The sequence below is a fragment of the Phyllostomus discolor genome, chromosome 1, assembly GCF_004126475.2.
Source record: "Phyllostomus discolor isolate MPI-MPIP mPhyDis1 chromosome 1, mPhyDis1.pri.v3, whole genome shotgun sequence".
NCBI lineage: Eukaryota > Metazoa > Chordata > Mammalia > Chiroptera > Phyllostomidae > Phyllostomus > Phyllostomus discolor.
The window spans coordinates 900,201-920,638 of NC_040903.2; the positions used below are offsets into that span (position 1 = coordinate 900,201).

General features: G+C 58.4%; 1 protein-coding gene across 1 annotated transcript in view; it reads right to left on the bottom strand.

Annotated features, from left to right (window-relative positions):
• POLN (DNA polymerase nu) overlaps positions 1-20,438 on the bottom strand; it is an 80,692-nt gene that overhangs the window by 16,698 nt on the left and 43,556 nt on the right. Inside the window, exons 15-17 of the mRNA XM_028503793.2 lie at positions 12,557-12,614; positions 11,948-12,025; positions 11,021-11,135 (exon numbers count right to left, since the gene is read on the bottom strand). Coding sequence (XP_028359594.1) covers positions 11,021-11,135; positions 11,948-12,025; positions 12,557-12,614 — 251 coding nt within the window. The remainder of the gene's footprint in view (positions 1-11,020; positions 11,136-11,947; positions 12,026-12,556; positions 12,615-20,438) is intronic.

Sequence of the window (20,438 nt, forward strand, 5' to 3'; positions counted from 1 at the left end):
CGTGCCCTGACCGGGAATCAAGCCCTGGCCTCTCCGTGGACGGGACGGCGCCCCGCCACCGGAGCCACTCCGGCCAGGGCCGCCGGTCGACTCTCGTGTGAGCGCTGACCAGGCCCAGACTGCCCATTCTGGACGCGGCCTCGGCTCGGCCACGAGCCGCTGCCCGCTCCCCAGGGCAGACGGAGCTGGTCCTGACAGTTTTCCTGGACGCCTTCCTGAGGCCAGGAACCACACGGGGACGCCGCCAGCTCCACTATGATTCAACATCACTCTGGGAGCATCAGCCAAATAGCCAGAGGCATGATAATTGGGGAAAAACTTGAAGACCAACTTCTGGTTGGAAAATTCCTAGTGAATCAGTGATAAACTAACTAATTCAGCAAAGTCCGCCTGGTGTGGCTCCGTTGGATGGGCACCAGCCTGCAAACCGAAGCGTCGCCGGTTTGGTCCCTGGTCCGGGCACGTGCCTGGGGTGCAGTTTGGGCCCCAGTCGGGGCACTTACATAAGACAGCCCGTCGACGTTTCTCTCCCTTTCTTCCTCTCCCTCTAAGAATAATTAAATAAAATATTTTTAAAAATGTAAAAATACGTCTTGAAGAAGACGTGGAAGGACGAGGGCAAAGATCTGTCCAGAGTGGCAGGGGAGGCCGGGCGGCAGGCCCCGCCCGGGGGCCTGGGCATGCTCAGAGGGAAGGGGGCACAGCAGGGGCATCCCCGCACGGCCCGCTGGGACCGCCGGCTTGCCACGTGGGAGAACACCAGGCAGCTCTTCGTTTTCATGAGCCACCAAATCAGAGTCCAGACAGATGAAAAGCCTCCACATGAAAAAAAAGGCAAATAAAATGAAAGAAAACCAAGAAGAAGGTAAGTTCCCACTCACAGAAGAGCATGGATAGAAGGATGCCGACAACACAAACCATGAATAAGAAATAAATAATAATCCGCCTCATAGTTTTAAAATTCACTGTGATGAAAAGCACTGCAGAAAGCCAGGAGACAATGAAAAACCATTCACACGCTGGCACGTGAAGGAGAACGGGGTCCTGTCCAGAACTCGAGAAGAGCCCCCACAAGTCACTGAGAACGGGCGGTCCAACGGAAGGCGGGGCAGAGGGTGCAAACAGTCCACTCGGCAGCGGAAGTCGGAAGGGCTCACTGGGGGGCATCACCAGTCCTGCCCGAGGGGAACGCAGGGCACGGGCCTGGCTTCTCCGGGGGCGATCGGCAAAGATGAGTCCCCTCCTGAGGACTGAAAGGACAGAGGAGGGGGCACCCCCCCTAAAACCCAGAATTTATTTATTAAAAAACTGTGCATTTACTCCTCCATGTTTAAACTCCAGGCACCTTCAAAGAACTCTCCACTCCATGCAACACACCTATTGGGACGTCTTTTCCTCTGCTCAGGACAGTTTTGAGCTCGTCCACTCTGCTGCCTTTTCGGGCTTCTGGCATTTTTTGACTCCCCTCTTCCACATTGGCAAAACATTCCCCTTTAAGGACTTTTTTCATCAGGGAAATAAAAAAGCCCCTCAGGGCGAGACCGGGTGAACAGGGAGGTTGGGGCACCGGGTCACGCCTTTTTTCCGTTAGAAACTGCTGAACACTCGGCTTGGTGTGGGCAGGTGCGCTCACACATCTCACACCTTGAAATGGGCAAACGCACTGAAAGAGTCTTCAGAAAAGATTCACTGAAGCCAAATGCAGCCTCTCACGACAATGCCAGCTGGTCCACTGACATAGACGGGTTCCCAGAGCAGTCACCCAGTAGGAGAGCCTGCCCTACAAGGGGCCCGTCCTCCGGAAGGAATTGTTGTTTGTTTTGAGGGTCCCCTTGTAGGTTCTCGTGTGCAGAGCGGGACAGCTCTTTGGGAGGGGCCTCTGACAAGCTGACCGAGGGGAAGAAGTGCAGGCCCCACCCCATCCACTCCGGGAAGCAGACCCCAGCCTTGGCCAAGGCCGGACTCCTGGGCAGGCCCACAGGCTGCAGGGCAGGCCCACAGGCTGCGGGCCAGGCATGGGGGCACTGCCCGGCCCTGTGGTAGTGCAGACCAGGCCACAAGGCGGGCGGAGAACTAGCCCGCTGTCCATCAGAGCAAACAACGGCGAGGAGGGGCAGGGAGGGAGGCTCACTTACTGAGTGCTCGGGCTGTCCACCACGGCTCTCTGGAGCTCAGGGGGGCGGGACTTCTGCAAGGGCCGCTGCGCCTGCAGGCACAGTGGCCTGGAGTCCCCCCCAGTGGGCCTGACAGCAGGTGACGGAGGCACTCCCTTAAAATGCCTCGTCCACGACTCAGACACGTATTTTCCTTAGTTGAGGGCTTTTCTTTTTCTTTTTTTGGAAAATATACATGACTTAAATTTCATCCTTTTGACCATGCTTAAGGGTACCATTTGGTGGCATTAGGTACATTCATAGTGTCCTGTAACCTTCACTGCCATTTATTTCCAGAAGTTTTCCATCTTCCAAACTGAAACTCTGTGCCCATATTTCCTTTTTTTTTTTTTTTTTTTTTTTTTAAGACTGTACTTGTTTTTAGAGCAAGGGGAAAGGAGGCAGGAAGACAGGGAGAAGAACACTGATTGGTTGCCTCTTGTAAGCACCCCGACTGGGAACTGACCCCATAGCCCAGGTAACATGCCCTGACCGGGAATCGAACCGGTCACCTTTTGCTTTGCAGGATGACACCCAACCCTCCAGCCACATCAGCCGGGGCTCCATTTGTCCTGAACTTTCATTTTAAAAATTGTTACGAGGAGTAACTGGTCACTTTCACATTTCTTTCTTACATTTGAGGTATCATCCACAGACCAGTCACCGTTTGAAGGTGCAGTTTGTGGCTTTTAGTAAACTCACCCGCGCTCTGTCCACCGCCACCGCCACTGCCCTCTGATTCTGGAGCATCTTCGTCCGTCCCCCTCCATCCCCGTCGCTCCCTGGCCACCGCCGACCCACTGTCCATCTCCCTACCTTCGCCTGCTCTGGACACGCCCCACAAACGGGTCACGTGGCCCGTGGCCCTCTGCGACTGGCTTCTTCCACAAAGCGTCGTCGAGGGTCGTCCACGTGGAAACCTGTCAGAGCTGCGTTCCCGCCCACCACCGGGTGACACCCCACTGTGCGCAGGCCGCACGGTGTCCACCTGCTCTGTTGACGGACATCGGGGTGTTCCCACCCCCTGGCTTTGTGGATGCTGGCGGACAAGTGTGTGGGGGGACAGAGGTCCCCACTCCCCTGGGGCAGGTGCCTGGGAGGGGAACTGCAGGGCCACGTGGGAGCTTTACGGCTGAGGCGCCGCCTTACCCGCTGGCAGCGCCCGAGAGCGGACCGCCTGCACCTGCAGGAAAGCAGGGGCCACGAGCTCTTTACTCAAACCCCCCCAGAAAAGGCAGCTGGGGCCCTTTGTGAAGACCTGAGACGCTTCGGACGGCCGTCTGATTGAACAGGGGGGGCCCCCCGTGGCCTGATCCCGGCGTCAGACCACGTGAGGCCTGACAGTTGCCTCTGTGGCCTCAGGAGGAAGCGGCCCGATGGCAGATTACGGCCTCGGTCCCGGATCAGGCCCGCCCACGCCGGGCTGTGGTGCTGACCGAGGGGAGGCCGGCCGGCCTCCAGCACTGAGTCGGCGCAATCAGGAGCCACCAGCAGGCCCTGGCTGGCGTGGCGCGGCTGGCCGGAGCATCGTCCTGCAAACCGAAAGGCCGCGAGTTTGATCCCCAGTCAGGGCACGTGCCCCGGTTGCAAGTACAAGAGGCAACTATTCTGTTTCTCTTGCTATGAGAAGAAAAAGCGATGAGAAAACATCCTTGGGTTAGGATTAAAACAAACAAACTAAACCCCCCCCCACACAGGAGCCTGAAGAAGGGACGACGGTGGTGTCCCCTGCGGCTGTGTGGGATGTCACCCGCGGGCCCCACTGTGGGGACACCCACGTGCGTGTCCTGCTGGGGCCCTGTCCAGGGGGAAGGCGGGTGGGGGCTCCTTCCCTGCTGCAGGCCGCCCTCCACCTCTGTCCTGCATTTCCCCCGGGGAGTCTCGCAAGACCCCCGGACTTCGGGCTTGGTTGCTGTGTCCCGTGAGAACCATCTCAAAAGACTCCTGTCCTCCGGACAGGTGGTCTTGAAAACTTCTTTGCCCGGGGACGATGCCACAGTCAGTGTGTCTGCGTCCTGGTCCCCAGCCACGCTCGTAAGGCCCGGCCGGGGGTTGGGTCTGAGAATCCCCTTCCTGTGCCCACGGCACCGGCTGCACGGAAACCCACCTGGGCACCCGGCAAATACGCGCGCGTCTGCGTGGAGCTAGCGTGTCTGTTATCGTGTGTGAATCACCGTGTGTGTCGGTCTACTTTCGGGAGTAGTCTTCTCCCGTCGCTCTACCCCGCTCTGCGCCCCCACGCCGTCTCCGAACGGTGACACGCCCTCTGTGACACGCCCGAGGGCCTGGTAAGGCCGGGGCTTCCCTACGGCTCCTCTGCAAACCGGCCCCCGGCGGCGAGGACGGCCCTTCTGCGTCGTGAACAGCCGCCAGCTTGTGCCGCGGCTGGAGACTTGGGGTCTGCTGGGCGCACGCACCGGCGCACTCTCTCTCCGCGTGCGCGTCATCGGGGGGTGGGGGGGAGTGGCGTCTCGGCAGGACGGGGTTTTCCGGTTGTCGTTTCCCTGTTTCTCCGTCTTTTCTCCGTCTGGACCCGCACACGGCTACTCCGCCGTCCCAGGCGCTGTGCCCTCTCCACCGCCACTTCCTCCACGCCATCGGCCTTTCCGCCCGGGTCTGGCCCCTCGTCCTCCCCTCCTCCAGGCCCCAGCAGAAAGTTGTCTTTTGCGGACTCCCTGGGTGCCCCAGCAGGCAGCCGCCACCCGCACAGGGGACGCTGTGGCTCCGTCCCGGGCGGTCGGTACGTGCCGTCGTGCGCAGCAGCACGGCAGCAGCTTCTCAGTTCCTGAGTTCCATGGGGCGCTTTGGTGGCCCCACCCAGCAGCCACGGCCAGCTGGCTCTGGGGGGCGAGTGTTATCAGTCAGCGAAGGCCCAGTGGGGTCACGCGTTCAGACCGCATCGTAGTGCGACAAGGTGGAGTCAGTGGGGATGCGTGAGGGGAACTCTGCGGCGGGGGCAGTCGGGAACTTACCACGACAGCAGGTGTAGGGGGCACCGAGGGAGGAGGGAGCACAGGCCCAGCTGGAATCCAGGGTGGGGGAGGCAAGAAGGGAGGAATCAGGACGGCCCCCTGTGGACCCGCTGAGTTTGAACTGTCAGGGGCAGTGGGGACCCCGCTGCTGAGAACTGGAGCAGCTGGTGGCCCGTGCTCAGGACAGAGGTGCTGCACCTCCATCCTGAGGCCTCCCGTGCTCCAGATGCAGGGATAAGCTCCTCCCACCCACTCTCACCTTCACACCTGTGGTGCTCTGCACCTGAGGGCCTCGGGCCTTTGCTCCCCCTGCCCCACCGCCCACCCTGCTCCCAGTGCCGGCCTCGCTCTCCAACCCGGCTTCGTCAGAACCCAGCCGGTGGCTCTGCCTCCCTCCCCCGACGCCCCCTCAGCGGGTTTCCGTGTGCTGCCTCCCAGAGCCCTGCGCTGCCCTGTGTGCTGAGGGACGGGACTGCACAGACGGTCCTGATGGACACCGGCTGTCCCTGGCTCAGGCTGACAGGGACATGGCTGATGGCCGAGCGTGGGGGGCGGGGGCGCGAATGCCCCTGCGCCTCCTGTGGGCACTGCGACCTCAACACTGCAGCCCCGGCTCCGGCTGGACCCTCCCGGCGCTCCCCAGGCTGCAGGGCCAGCCCCTCGGTGCTGGCTGCGACGGACTGGGGCTGAGGGCCTGGCCTCCCGTCTCTGCAAAGGGGCACCGAGTCAGGTGGGAAATCCCAGTGGGGGCTCTGACGGCCACGGCTCCAAACTCGGTGGCGGGTGGGAAAGAGGTTGGGTGCCCCCTCCCTGGGGCCCAGGGTCAGGGGCCGCGGCTCTAGAATTAGACATTCGGCCAGCACACGGATCGTGGTGCTCACGTGCACCCGTGCGACCGGGGCAGGTCATCACGTCAACAGCCTCCGCCTGAGCCTGCTTCTCATCGGAGGGCCTCGTCCCCTGCCCGCCGCAGCATCCAGAGCACGGTCCAGCATCTGCTGCCCGGCCGGCCTACGGCCTGAGCTCATTAGGATGTCATTTGCCTCGCAAGGGGTCACAGGTGACAATGTTGCCAAATGCCACCTTCCAGCAAACACCTCCTCATTGCCTGCTGCCCACCCCAGAAGCCGCATGGGCCAGCGTTGGTGAGAGCAGCCTCTTACTTCTGGCCCCAAGCCCTGCCCATCTTGCAGCAGGACAAGGGGTGCTGTGACAACGTCCCCCCCGGGTCACCGCCCACAGCAAGCACGGCTCGTTTCTCATCCTCACTGCATCCCACTTGCCACGCAGCGTCACGGAGTGGCCTCTCTGCGCTGACCGGAGAGACCAGGTCACATCGCGGGCACGGTCTGGAAGCCTCAGCTCAGGGACGACACCCGTCACTTTCGCTTTTATCTGACGACCCAGAGCCAGTCCCACGCCCAGGCCTGACAGCTGCTGGACGGAGAAGCACCGCCTGCCCAGAGAGGGGGTGGCTGGCGACACACTGTGACGCGACTGCCTCAGAGAGAACGTCTCAGAGAATCACCCCGGAAGGCGTCACGCGGAAGGAAGACAAATGTTTCTGCAGCGGAAAACTGCTTTTCGAGTTTTGGTCCGAACACGTTGAGCTGAGTGCCCAGCTGTGAGGACTGCACTTTTTACTGCGTTTCGTGAAACACAGAAAACCGTCTCGTCAGGCAGATGCGCAAGGGTCGCTGCGGAGGAAGCTGGGCCGCAGCCCGCACAGCGGAGGCGGCGTTGTGCCGGGGCACGCACACTCGGTCCGCGCCCCTCGGCGGCCGGTGGTGTCGGAGTCCCCACACGGCTCCCGTCACCACGTCAACGACCGCTGAGCCTTTTCCGGACAGACCTCGCGTACAAGCGGACAAAACGCAGGAGGGACAAGCCGCAGCCGGTGTGGACACAAACTTCTCAAGCTGGCTGCGTGAGCGAGCGGCTGAACACGGGTCTGAGGAGAAGTGTTTCCTGCCTGATACTGGAAGCCTTTTCCAAAAATCCACTGAGCACATTCCCTCGTGTGGGTCTCTCTCCGGCTTCTCCTTTCAGTCCCGCCGGCCTCTGTGTCCGCCCCTGTGCCAGCGCCACGCTCGCTCTCTCGGTCGCTCCGCATCGTCAGTGACTCCTCCCACCTCTTCCTCCGTGGAGACCGTTTTAGCTCTTCCAGGCCCAGGCCATTTCACACAGATTTCAGGACAAGCTTGTCTACTCCAAGATTTGCTTGGGTTTTAGTAGGGGTTGCATCAGACCTGCAAGCATTTTAGGGAAAACTGACCCACTGGTGAGGTCGAGTCTGGGATTCCACGGGCCCAGGAGGCCTCCCCGCTCAGCTCGTCAGACCCGGGACCTCCTCCGCCAGCACTCGGCGGTGTGAGACGCAGTGACCCTGCGCGTGCTTGGTTAACCGGACACTTTGGTGTTGCCTTGTCTCTGGGGCGACTGTGAGTGGCGCTGCATCTTTCATTCCAGTTTCTGCACGTTCACTGTCGGCTCATAGAAGTGTAATTGGTTTCTGTGTCGGTACTGTGTCTCGTGACCTTGCTGAACTTGTCGATCAGTTCTACAAGTTAATTTTTTTTCTTTTATATTACTTGGGACTTTCTATACAGACAATCATGTCATCTTCAAGTAAAGACAGTTTTATTTCTTCCTCTCTAATAGGTACACCATCTGTTTCTTTTTCTTGCCTTAACCGATGGCTAGGACTTCAACAGCCAATATCAGTGAATTATCCCTGATCTTGGGGGAACCGGTCAGCCTTTCACAGTTAAATGTGATCTTAGCTGCAGGTACTTTTCGATGTTCTTCATCCAGTTGTGGTTGATCCCCTCTCTCTCTAACTTCCTGAGAATTTTTGTCATAAATGGTCACTGAATTTTATCAAATGCTTTGTCTGGGTCGACTGACACAATCACATTGTCCTTATTCTTCAGCGTGAGCATGTGGGGTGCTGGACTGATTTGCAAACGCACAGCCAGGCTCGCACACCTGGCACCAGCCCCACTTGGACACGCTGTGCAGTTACTTCAGACACCTTGGGTTGGGTCTGCGAATGTTTTGCTGAGGGCCTTGATCCCAAGTTCTGGGTGATACGGGCCTGGAGTGAGGTTTGTCTTCCTTAACTTCACTCTCCTTGTCTGGTTTAGGTGTCAGGGTAGGGCTGGCTTCGTGGAGAAGCTGAGACCTTCGTCACTTTTAACACGGCCGCTCAGTGCTGTACGTTGTCCTGCTGGCACTGCGCTGGCCGCATCCCTTGTCTCCCACGCTCATGGAAACGTCTGCTGTTACTCTTGGTCAGCAGCAGCCACGGTCGCCCGGGGCCCCTGAACAACGGGCAGCTCGGCGACCTGCGCAGTCACCCTGACTGCAGACCGACCCTCTCACACCCTCTGCAGGGGTGTCCAGGGCGCTGTTCCCTCGAAGCACGGAGATGGCAGCGGAGCCCAAGATGGACCAAATAAGCAAAATACTCTTTCTGCCTAGGCAAAACCCGCCTTCCAAGACTTCCCATAAGACTCTATACCTCCGGAGATGGGGCAGGAGTGTTAGCAATGCGATCACATGCCTTTAAAACTCTGTACTGTCTCACATCCTGACTGGAGGGGAAGGCAAACAGAAGGACATCTGATGCGAGGAAGTCCTGAGGCAAGCGAAATGCCCGGGGTGCACGTTTGTTCCAGGTGCAACAGGAGAAGAAGAGCACGGGGGTAAGCGGTGAGCACAGGAGAAGAGGCTGAACGCCGGCAGTCAGTCGTCAGGGAAATGCAAATCCGGGCCGTACGGAGACGCCACGGCACGCCTGCGGGGGCGGCCGGAATTAGGGAGACAGACAATAAAGGGTGTCGAGAGCACACAGGAAGCCGTGCACTATTTGTGGGAGTGTGAGGTGGTGTGGCTATTTTGGAAACTAGCTCAGCAGTTCCACAAACACTCAAATATGCCACTGTATTGTACGTCTTAAATGGCTAAGATGGTAATATTTTGAAATTTACTGATTTTAGAGACAGAGAGAGGGAAGGAGGGAAGGAAGGAGAGACTGAGAGAGCGAGAGAGAGGCAGCGATCTGCGGTTCTGCCCGTCCACACACGCGCTGGCCGTCTCCTGACCGGAGCCCGACCCGCGGCTCTGACGTCCCAGGACGACGCTCCAGCCAACCCAGCCACCCGGCCAGGGCCCACGTGGTGAGTTTTATGTTACGCCAGTTCCCCGCAATGGAAAACAACGACACCACAGGATTACTGTGTGGCCCAGCGACTCCACTCCTTGGTGTCCGCCCGAGTGAAACGAAAGCCTGTGTCCGCGCACAGAACCTTGCCCAGAGCCGTTCACAGCGGTATCACTCAAGACGGCCAGAAGGCGGGAAGGACCCAAACACCCACACGCGGACGGGCGGGCAAGCAGAGGAAACGCCGTTGGCTCCCGCGCACCGGGACGTGCACCCCCCCCCCCCCCCCCGCACGTCGGAACACGACTCGGCCACAAAGGGAGCGAAGCGCCGACCCGCGGACCAACACGGCTGACCCTTGCCCGCCCACAGTGTGCCCCGTGAGAGAAGCCACACACGGGGTCATTCGTCAACAGGAGTGTGCAGAGCAGACAGACACACAGAGACAGGCAGCAGGTTAGTGGTCTCCATGGGGGAGGGAAGGGTGGGGGTTGATGGGCATGGGGCTGCTCTTTGGGGTGACGGGAATGTTCTAGAATTAGACAGTGGCGATGGCTGCAGAACCCTGTGAAGGCACTAACCACTGCAGAACTGGGGAGGGGTGAGCCACGTGGACATCCGGGGAAAGCTTCCCGGGCCCCCGGGAGGGGAAGGTCTGGGCGAGGTGTGGGCCTGGACCGGCCCGGTGGCTGGAGAGGGTGGGGGGCAGTGAGGGGCAGAGGCCGGCAGGGGCACTGGGCCAGAGGAGGGGCCCCGCGCTCACACAGCTCACACCCCTTTGTAACAGACTGGGATAACAACCAGGGTGGGTGCACAAGGGGGAAGGGCAGGGCTGGAGAACTCGGAGGAGCAGCTTTCATGGGGCGTCACCTGCAGCATCACTCCTGGGGGTGACCTGGGGGGTCGGGGGTCGGGGGATGAGACCGGGCTGGGAGGGAAAGGAGACCCTGTGGAGGGAGCAGGGGCCTTCCCAAGACCTGGCCCATAGCCCCCCACTGCCACTCGGCTTCCTGGTGGCCGAGTCTGACTTTGCCCCGGGCAGCGCCGTGCCTGGTCGTGGTGAGACCCCGCGGCTGGACCTCCCTGTTCTGGAACGGCGCTCCCTGACCAGCCTGCCTCATGGCTGTGCCGGCCAACACCCTGGCTCTGGGAGGTGAGGTGGGCTCCGGGGCAGGGCCCCCACCATCCCAGCCAAAGGGGGGTGTGGGAGGCACCTTCCCTCCCCCTCCTGCTTCGGAGACGGGCGGCAGGGGCTTCACGGCGACGCTGACCTGGAAGGAAGGGCAGGCTCTGCCCCACGACCCTGGAGGCCACGGCCTCTAGGCCTGTCTGGGCTGTGAGTCACTGTGGGCAGGACCGACCCATGCAGCCCGCGGCGCTCCGGGCCCACCAGGTGGGGGTGGGGCGGCAGGGCGACCGCGCCCGGGCTCCGTGCTGCCCACACTGCCGGTCACCTGCAGGGCACTCATGCCTGGCACTGCCCACGTTCCCAGTGTCTGTTGCTGCTGCAATCTTCAGCAGCGGACTCCCGCCCTGGCGGCCAAGCACTATCGGTTTTCGTGTTCAGGAAACTCTTGGCATCCCACCTATCTGTTCTCCGCTTCAAAGAGATTAACCTCCAGAGAAAAATATTATTTCCTTCTTATGAAAATAGCCTTGGAGTAACTTCAGGCTTTTAACACGTGGGCATTCCTGCAGATCTGATACCATTGTGAGCTCGTGTGTCTTACCACTGTGAGGTCAGGGTAGAAAATACATCATCTCTCTCAGATTCCTGGAATAACTTCAAAAGTTCCGGGTCCCCAGATAAGTGTGCAAGAATGCGCAATTCAATCTGCGAAAAGTCTGTGGGAAAGAGCTCCCCGTCAGTTCAGAACCTTTCAACAATGTCCCTCCTTGTTGCCACCCACGCCTCAGCCCCCACCCCCACCTCGGCATCGGGCTCCACCCCCACCCCTCGGCCAGGGTCCTGGGTCAGCAGGGCCACTGGCCATCCCGTGTCTGCAAATCGAAGAGACCCCGCAGCCTTCCGTGAGGCCGGCACGACCTCCGGAGGGGGCTGCGTTCATTCCTCTGTTCATTCTGAACATCAGAATTGCAGAAAGGCCTACTGTGTGCTGGGCTGTGTGCTGGGCTGTGGCGGTGAATGGGCCACAGCCCCTCTGTTCGTGGAGCTCCCTCTGTGCGGGGGGGGGGGGGGGGGGGGGAGTGTGGCTGGTGAGACAAGGCGCCACGGAAGGGGCGGGCAGGGAGGTGCAGGACATGGCAGGTGCAGGAACGTGCTGCTGCGATGGGGTCAGCGTGCGCCTCCTAAAGACGGTGACGCCCGAGCCAGAGCACAGAGGGGGCCAAGGAGGGGCGAGGCACCATCTGGGGATGAGGACTCCGGCTGGAGGCCCGCAGGGCCAGGCCGGCCGGAGGGCGGGTAGGGGTCTGCCCTCTGGACACGGCGAAGCGAGGGACCCTGGGCGCGGACTGTGCTTGTTTACTGTGCGTAGGAACTCTGTGCCTCGTGCAGACATGTGCCTCAGGGTTTATCTTACAGAGCGAGTTTCGCAAGCACCTTTGAGTGACTCAGTTTCTGAATGTTTTAATGGTGCGAAGCGCGTGTGCGAGCTCCGGGGGCACGCAGAGCCTCTGCCGCGGTCGGCCCGTACCTGCCGCCAGGAAGCTGTGCCCTTCGGCCGCCACGAACACGGCCCTCGGGGCGATGGTGAGGGTGTCCTCCGCCGTGCCTGGGGTGCGGGCGCAGGACATGGGGTGAGCGTGGCCACGTGCTCGTCCACAGCCGCCCCTCGTCTCGTGCAGAGTGACTGTGACGCCGTCCCCGGTCAAGGGAGTCCGGGTTCCGGGCACTTCTGAGGACTTGTTCAGAGATGCGCCAGCCGTGTGACAGCGAGGCAGCTTAAGAGGAAGCACGCTTGCGCAAACAGCTCCAGTAACATTCAGGCTTGACTAGAAGCCAGCTCTACAGGTGTTTTTCCATTGCCGGGAGGTCTCGGGGTGGCGGGGGTGGGGGGAGAAGGTAGGAGGGGAGCTGCCTTCCCTGCACAGCTCTCATCTGCGCTCACTCGCAGCCCGCTGCGAGGGCGGGGCCGTGCACCGCGTCAGCCGTGCTCTGTTCTTTCCCGTGCCCTGGGCTCCGGGCCGGGCCGGCTCAGAGGGGAGCTCCGGGAGGCGGTAGGGACTGGGTCACGAACGCTTGCAGGGCTTTAAGGAAAGTTACCCAGGACTTCAGCGAAGTAGGAGGAAATGCGTTATATTACCTCTATAACCCCGAGGTCTAGTAATCCGAATTGGGTGCTTGGAGATTCCTTGGATATTCTGTCAATAATAAGAGAATAGCTTTAGCTAAAAGGTTTACTTTTAAATTAATCTGCACATTTACGGGAATCTGAAATGTGCCACATTTTATGCAACACTAACAACACAGCCCACGCCCACGTAGCGTGCACAGCCCGACTCTCAACCACTGACTGACACGTGGCCTTGGTGCGCACGCACGCCACTGAGCACACTCAGCGCGGGCGAGGGGCGTCCTCGGGGCCCCGCCTGCGGCTCCAGCGCCCAGGGCCACGCGCAGCGACTCTTCGGCAGCAGCCTCACTCCTCAGCTGAGTTAACCCGAAAATTCCTACGTCATAGGCTACGCACAGACTTTGGTGAGATTTGTGCTTTCATTTTCCTGCAACAACGTGTGACGGTGGAAGTTCTGGTCTCTCCGCCCTGGCCACCCCCCTCCGGTGCCCTGGGCACTTGGTACCAGCCCCGAGGCTGACGGCAAACGTGTCTGTGTCCCCTGAAAACCCTTGGGGACGGTCTGCGGAGTGCCACCACAACTCGGGACGACAGCGGCAGGTCACAGCCACGCACTGAGCGGCTGGGACACTCGAAGCCGGGGAATGTGGGGGCACCAGCCCCTGGACCCCGGCAGCGCCTTGAGTGGCGGCGCCCCGCGTTGCCCAGCGGTGGGGCTCCTTGCGCATCGGCGGGTCTCGGCTCCCTGGATTTGGTCACGTGTGCTACCGTGCAAACTGCTGGGTGCCCCAGATGACACGCAAGGCCCTGGCAGCCCTGGGCGGCGGCGGGCAGGCGTGGTCGCCCTCACTCTTCAGGGTGAGGGTGGGGAGGCCTGCAGGCACAAAGCTAGTGGCTCTCAAGTTCTCTGCACGTTGGAACCACATGGGGCTCCCAACAAACACTGCCTGCAGGCTGGTAACAGAACGAGGTGAAGCAGACAGAGAGCCGTGAACCTGAGGATCCAGCAGCAGCAAACATCCTATGTGAAGGGGAGAGGAAAACTCGGGGGGAAGTGAACGGACCTTCCGGGACCTGGGGGACAGCATCAGAAGAACAACACCAATGTGCTATTGGAGCCTGAGGGAGAAAACGACAACTGGGCAGAAAAAAAAATACTTAAAGGAATAATGACTCAAAAAATCCCCACATTTAGTGCAAGACGTATATTTTAGATTCAAGAAGCTGAAAACCCTAAACAGGATGAACTGAAAGACAATCAGGCCTGGAAACCTCACGCCCAAACTGCTCAAGACCAAGGGCTGAGACGCAGTCTCGAAAGCAGCCAGAGCGACGGCACCGTGGGTGCGGGGGCACTGCGGGTGCAGGGGCACCATGGGTGCGGGGGCACCGCAGTGGAGTGACTCGAGGGAGCTCAGAAAACGTGCTGAACCCGATGCAGAAGCAAACACAGAGCTGACGTGTACGGGACGTAGCTGAGGCAGCATGTGGATGAGAAGAAAGTTCTCAAATCAATAATCTAAGCTTGGAACCTTGGAAGGCTGAAAAAAAAATAAAGGCATATTAATTCCAAAGTAAGTCGCAGGAAAGTAATAAGCAGTTACAATGAATGAAATGGAAAACAGAAAAGCAAAAGAGGTAAATCAGTCACACCCAAAACTGGTTCCTATAGAAGACCAACAAAACTGACTGACTTCCAGCCACACTGCTCCAGAAACAGAAGTCCGGGAGGATGCTGCTGCCCTTCCGCTGGGCCTGGCCTGGGCCTGGGCATCACCGCCGGCCCCCAGGTCAGTGTCCTCCAGTCTCCTCCTGGGGAGGCGGCAGGAACAGGGAGGGCAGCCCCATCTCCACTGGGTGGCAGTGACCATCAGGAGGGTCAGCAGTGGCCTCTGGGCACCGGCTCCGCTGGTCCCAGTCTGCATGTGGAGACTCGGCAGCCGCGTCTTCCCAGGCTGCAAGGGCGCCCTCCGCAGGGTGCACAGGGCAGTGAGGGACCACGGACTCACGACACTGCCACAGGACACAGGTGCCCGGCAGTGGGCTGGTCCCGGGGTGTCGCCCCTGCGCTCAGCACCTAGGCCCTTCCTAGCACCCAGGAGCAGTCCACAAAGAGCTGAGCGAATGAAATGAAAAAGAAATGATGTTCATCATAACCCAGCGAAGACACGTGACTTTTACCATTTCATGGATGAGCAAACGGAGGTTCCCGAGTGTCAGATAACTTGCTGGAGTCTCACGGCCAGTACCCGGGCTGGGATTCGAGCTCCAGTCTGCCTAAGACCGGGGCTCTGCTGCCTGCAGAGTCCTGTCAGACAGCGCCAGGTGCTTCCTGAAATCACTTTCTCCCAAGAACGTGCCGGAAAAAGAAACAAGGGAAACGGAAGGCGACGAAACACAGGAAGGACAGCCGGGGCAGAGAGCAGAGCAGGGGCCACACGGACCGGCCCCACCAGGTACGAATGACCAGTAACGACGGAAACATACTCGCTCACTAGTAGTTAAAGAAATGCCAGTTAAACCACAATAAGGGAGGAATTCGCACTCATCAAAGTGGCGAAAAACACACTGTCTGGAAGCCCCGGGGCAGCGGCGGGTGGGGGCAGTGGCGTGGGTGCTGGGCAGCCAGAGCCCTGGCGTGCGTGGGTGAGAGTGGGAGTGGGCCCCTCTGGGGGTGACTGAGAAAGCGGGGTGCTGGCACACCACATGGCCAGGCCACGCCAAGGACACGCTACAGAGGTCTGCACACGCCCCCAGGATGCGTCGAGACGTGGTTTTCCTTGCAGCCTGGGTTCTGACAGAGAAGGATGAGGAACCACCTAGCACACTTACACCGTGAGCCGCTGTGCAGGCAGGCCCAGGGTGCCCGGCCTGGAGCTGCTCCCGCCCACTGTGGGGGGGGTGCGGGGGGGGGGGGCAGGTCTCCCAACCTGACGCTGGATGAAAGCAGCAGGCTGCACGAGTGTTCAAGCACAATACGGCACCGTTTACATGGAGTTTGAAAACTGTACAAGACCCCACCTGTTACTTAAGGAAACATATTTAAGGGCATGCACCTGAGCTCCGGGGGTGGGAGGGCCGGGCGGAGGATTCCAGGGGGCAGAGGAGTCCCAAGGGGCTTCCTCCCCACAGGTCCCCGGGGTGAGGACCAGCAGACGTAGGCTGGGCTGGAGGAGGGCGCATCTGGGGCTCCGGGGGCAGTCACTGGCCATCTAAGCAGATGAGACAGGAGGGATGGCGCGAACACGAGGGAAGCAGGAAAGGTCATGGTGTCACAAACGACATCAAAGCGCTACCCTGATAGGACAAAAGTCTTAATTTGGCTCCGACTCAGATACCAAACACGCTAACAAAATGTTGCACATGCAGTTAGAAAAGTAAAGAAAACGAAGGGAAAAAAACACACAAAGCAAAAATCCACCTAAATAGTGCTCGGATTTTAACATCTCCAGCCAGCATCCTTCCAAACTAACATCACAGAAGTTTTTCAGTGTCCAAAGGGGCTGACGGAGACGGAGGAGACGGAGGAGTCGGTGGGGCACCTGGGAAAGGTCAGACGCTTGGACGACAGGCGTCGGCGAGCGAGCCGGCGCCCTGGGTGGCGCTGCAGTGAGACGGGGGTGCGGACAAAAAGCGGCCTTGTCCCCGTGGAAACGTTAGAAGGGGAGCCGAGGCCGCACCTGATAAGCAGGTATTGGATGGTGAGGCCGGGCGAAGAATGCGGCCGGGGCGAGCGAAGGAAGAACAAAGGAACTCCGTGCTCTCCCAGGAGCAGGCGAAAGAACGCACGATAGCTCTAAGAGCACAGACGAAACTGAGGGGCATGAACTCGAACGTGGCCGAGTCCCTGGAGAGGAAAGTTTAGACAAACAGAAGCCTTCCTGACCGACTTGTGACCAGCGTGAGGAGTGCGACAGCCGGGCACAGGGGAGGGGCTGGGCCTGTCCTGTCAGCACGCCGTCATTGGGTGATGACCCCGAGCCAGGTGACTCCGGGAGGTGGGAGGGCAGCTCAGGGGGGGATCGCATGGGCCCTGGCCGGGAAGCTCAGTTGGTCAGAGCATCGTCCTGACGCAGCAAGGCTGTGGGTTCGATCCTCGGTCAGGGCACAAACAAGAATCAACCAACGAATACATGAATAAGTGGAACTACAAGTCCTCGTTTCCTCGTTTCTCCCTCTCTCCCTCCACCTCTTGCCGGGCACCTCCTTCCTCTCTCTCTCTCTCTCTCAAATCAAGTTAAAAGGAGTGGCTCACACGTCCAGTCCTTTGTCCAGCAGATGCTCAGCACCCCCGAGGCCCAGGTAGGGAGCCGTGCCCGGACACACGTCAGTGCAGCGTGCAGAACGGGCCCGGGCCTCGCGGCGCTCCCGCCCCAGGGAGGAAACCGAAGCACGTGCAGGCAGGTGAAGCGGGCTGCAGTGAGCATCCCGGCAGGGCGAGGACGGGGACCGCCCGAAGAGGGGGCCGGGCCGAGGCTCCGGCAAAGCAAACGCTGACAAGAGCACTGCTCAACGCGAAGAGCACACAGAGAACGCAGGGTCCGGGCTGGGCTGAAGACCACTAGCAGGGAGCTTCCATCCCACTTGCAGTGTGGGCGTCTGACGACAAGTGCTGCCACCCGCACACCGAGAAAACACAGGTGACCGGCACGGCGACCCCCTCTGCAGCCCAGCAGAGGGACGGTGCCTGGCAGAGCACGGATCAGGGATCCACGGGAGGAAGGGACCGAAGGCCGGGAAAGCCTGTCCAAAGGGACCAGAGAACAGGGCGGGACGCTCACCGGGGCCAGGAGCATCTCGCTCTCCGGAAGCTCCTGGTGCGAGGGGCACCGGGCAGGACGCGCAGGGAGGCTCGTCCTGAGCGGGGGGGCCCTGGGAGCCACGTGAGACGCAGCCCTTCTTGGACCTGCCCCACCCATCGTGCGAGCAGGGCCAGAAGGCAGCCAACGGCTCCCGGGAACCGCAGCTCGTCCCAGGAGCAGCCCGGGCATCCTCGCAGGAACACAGACAGGCCCGTGACCCGGCCATGTAAGATCCGCGACGTCTGGCCTCCAGACCACGAGTACCAGGCGTGCAAAGAAGCAGGAAGATAGATTCATGATGAGAACAACCTGACCTGAGGTGGACACGGGGGTTGGAGTTACAGACAAGGAGAGTAAAACACAAAACAGTTGTTATAACTGCATCCAAAATGTTGAAAAAAGTTAAAGAGAGGTGCAGATGACATAAAAAAAAAGATCCAAGCTGAATTTCTGGAAATGAAAACTATCATGTCTAATAAGAAAATACACTCAGTGGGACTGACAAAGGACGAGTGAGTGAACTACAGGACACGGTGCCAGAAACTGCCCAGACGGGAGCAGGAGAAACCATCCCGGGGGAGAGGAAGAGGGCGTCTCGGTGAACCTCGGGACAAGTGCAAGGGGCCTGGCAGTGCACACGCGTGGTTTCTAACGGGGACAGAGGGAGGAACAGAACAGGGTGCCAACGAGTCATTTCCCACAAACCCCGTGAGCCTCACACACAGAAAGACGAAAAAGTGACACTACGGTGCATCATAATCACACTCTTCAAAACTGCTGATCATAAGGAAAAACCCCTAATAGCAGCCAGAGAAGAGGACGCACCACAGAGAGAGAAACACGGCGGCAGAGGACGGGAGCTTGCTTATCCGCAACAATGTGCTTATCCGCAACAATGTGAGTCAAGCAACATCCTCGGAGTTGAAAGAAAAGAGCTCCAGCGGAGAACCTGATACCTCACAGGAGGAACTTTCAGAAACAGAGTGAGAGAAAAGCGTTTTTGGACGTGCAGAAGCCGACAGACTTCAGCGCCAGAGCCCCGCGCTGCAGGACGTGAGAAGGAAAACGGTGTCGCTCAGAGGCCTGCACGCCCTGCGGGCACGAGGAGGGCGGAGCTCTAGCGCGGCCATGCCCACAAGGCTTTCCTTAGGATTCACATCTATGAAACAGGTCGTGGACAATCTAAGCAGAAAGGAAACAATGTGTTGCGGAATGCGAACCTCCTGTACAAAGCAAGACACGACAGCACGAAGGCCCGGGGACCGCCGGCGAGGTGCTGCGACATGGTGTCACAGCACAGGCGGGGCAAAGACAGGCTGTGCCCGGCGAAAGATGAGGACTGCACCGCTGAGCTGGCCTCTAGAATGACAGCAGGTACCACTGACACACGGAAAAGACGGAAGAGGGCCACCAAAACTCAGTGCATGCAGGTCAGAAGGCAGAGAAAGGGGGAAAGGGGAACCAAGAACTGTCGGGATACACAGAAAACCAACAGCAAGATAACGGACTTCAGTCTAATCCTGTAAACACGGCGCACGTAAAATGGACTGAAGTCCCGAGAAGGCGGAGACTGTCAGGGTGAATAAAACCAGACCAACTACGCACTCCCTACAGTGAACGTACTTTATACGGAGAGATTCAAGTAAAAGGGTGGAAAATGCCACACCAACACCAGTCACAGCAAAACAGCAGTGGCTATTGTAACACTGACAGGGGATGATATTTTCACTAGGTTCATTGTTCATAAAACTATGTTTAATGTGTTTTATTAATTACTTTAACTTTATATGTTTATATTAGACAAAATAAAATTCAGGGTAAATATTATCAGGGACTAAAAAAGGCCATTTCACAGAAATCCTAGCACACAACAATCCCTAACGGGTCTGCCCCGATAAAAGAGTTTCGAGCCCAGGAAGCACAATCTCCGAGGAGGAGGAGGAGCTAAACCTGCAGGCGGCGGCAGCAAACTCTGCCCCGTGGCTGGGGACCTGGGCACCTGACCGTCAGACAGAAAACCATCAAGACGGTGGCAGGCGGGGACAGCACTACCAGCTGCCTGGATCTAAACGGGAGTTGGAGACCCTTCGACCCACAACTGGATGCACGCGGAGCAGCCACCAAGACAGACCACGTCGTGGCTGCCTGTAAAGCAGGCCCACGCAACTTCACAAGGACCCAAGTGGTGCAAGAGTGTCCTCTGACCACCTAGAAACCAGTAACAGAGAGACATTTGGAAACCAAATAACAAACTTCCAAATAACCCATGGGTCCAAAGGAGACATAGAAAGTGTTACTAGAAATGTTGTTTTTTTTTAACTGAGTGAAAATGAAAATACAACATATCAGCAGCATTTACTGAACGGCAGAAAAAAGTATGTGGGGGCAAATTTATTGCGTCAAGTGCCTGTATCAAAAAATAAAAAAGGTTGCAAATGAATAAACTCAGTTTCCACCTTAAGAAACTAGAAAAGGGAGAGCAAATTAAAACCAAAGCAGAAGAAAATGATCAACATCAAAGCATAAATTAAGGAAATCAAAAACGGAAACTAGAGAGAAAGCCAGTGAACCCAAAACTGATCTGGGGGGCAAAGAGTGTGAAGACAACGTTACTCAGGGCAGGAGTGAGAGAGGCGGCCTCCCGGCGGAGAGTGAAAGGACAAAACAGAGGAGGCTGTGAGCAGCTTCACGCCCCTAAGTTAACAACTCAGAGGAAACAGAGGAATTCCTTGAAAGACACAAACTATCAAGTTCACTCAAGAAGACATGAACAAACTGCATAATCTTATCTCAGTTAAAGAAATTTAGTTTGTGGTTAAACACCTTCCTACAGAGAAACTTCCAGGCTCAGACGGTTTCACTAGTAAATTCTATTAATTAAGGAGGAAACAGAAATAATTCTATGCAAATTCTTCCACAAACTTGAAGAGGAGGAAATATGTTCAGTTCACTATTTGAGGCTAGCATTGACCTGCTACCAAGACCAGACAAAGACACTACAACGAAAGAAAACTAGTAAACAATGCCCACCATTAAAATAGATGCAGAAATTCTGAACACAATTTTAGCAAATCTAAAGCAAACATACA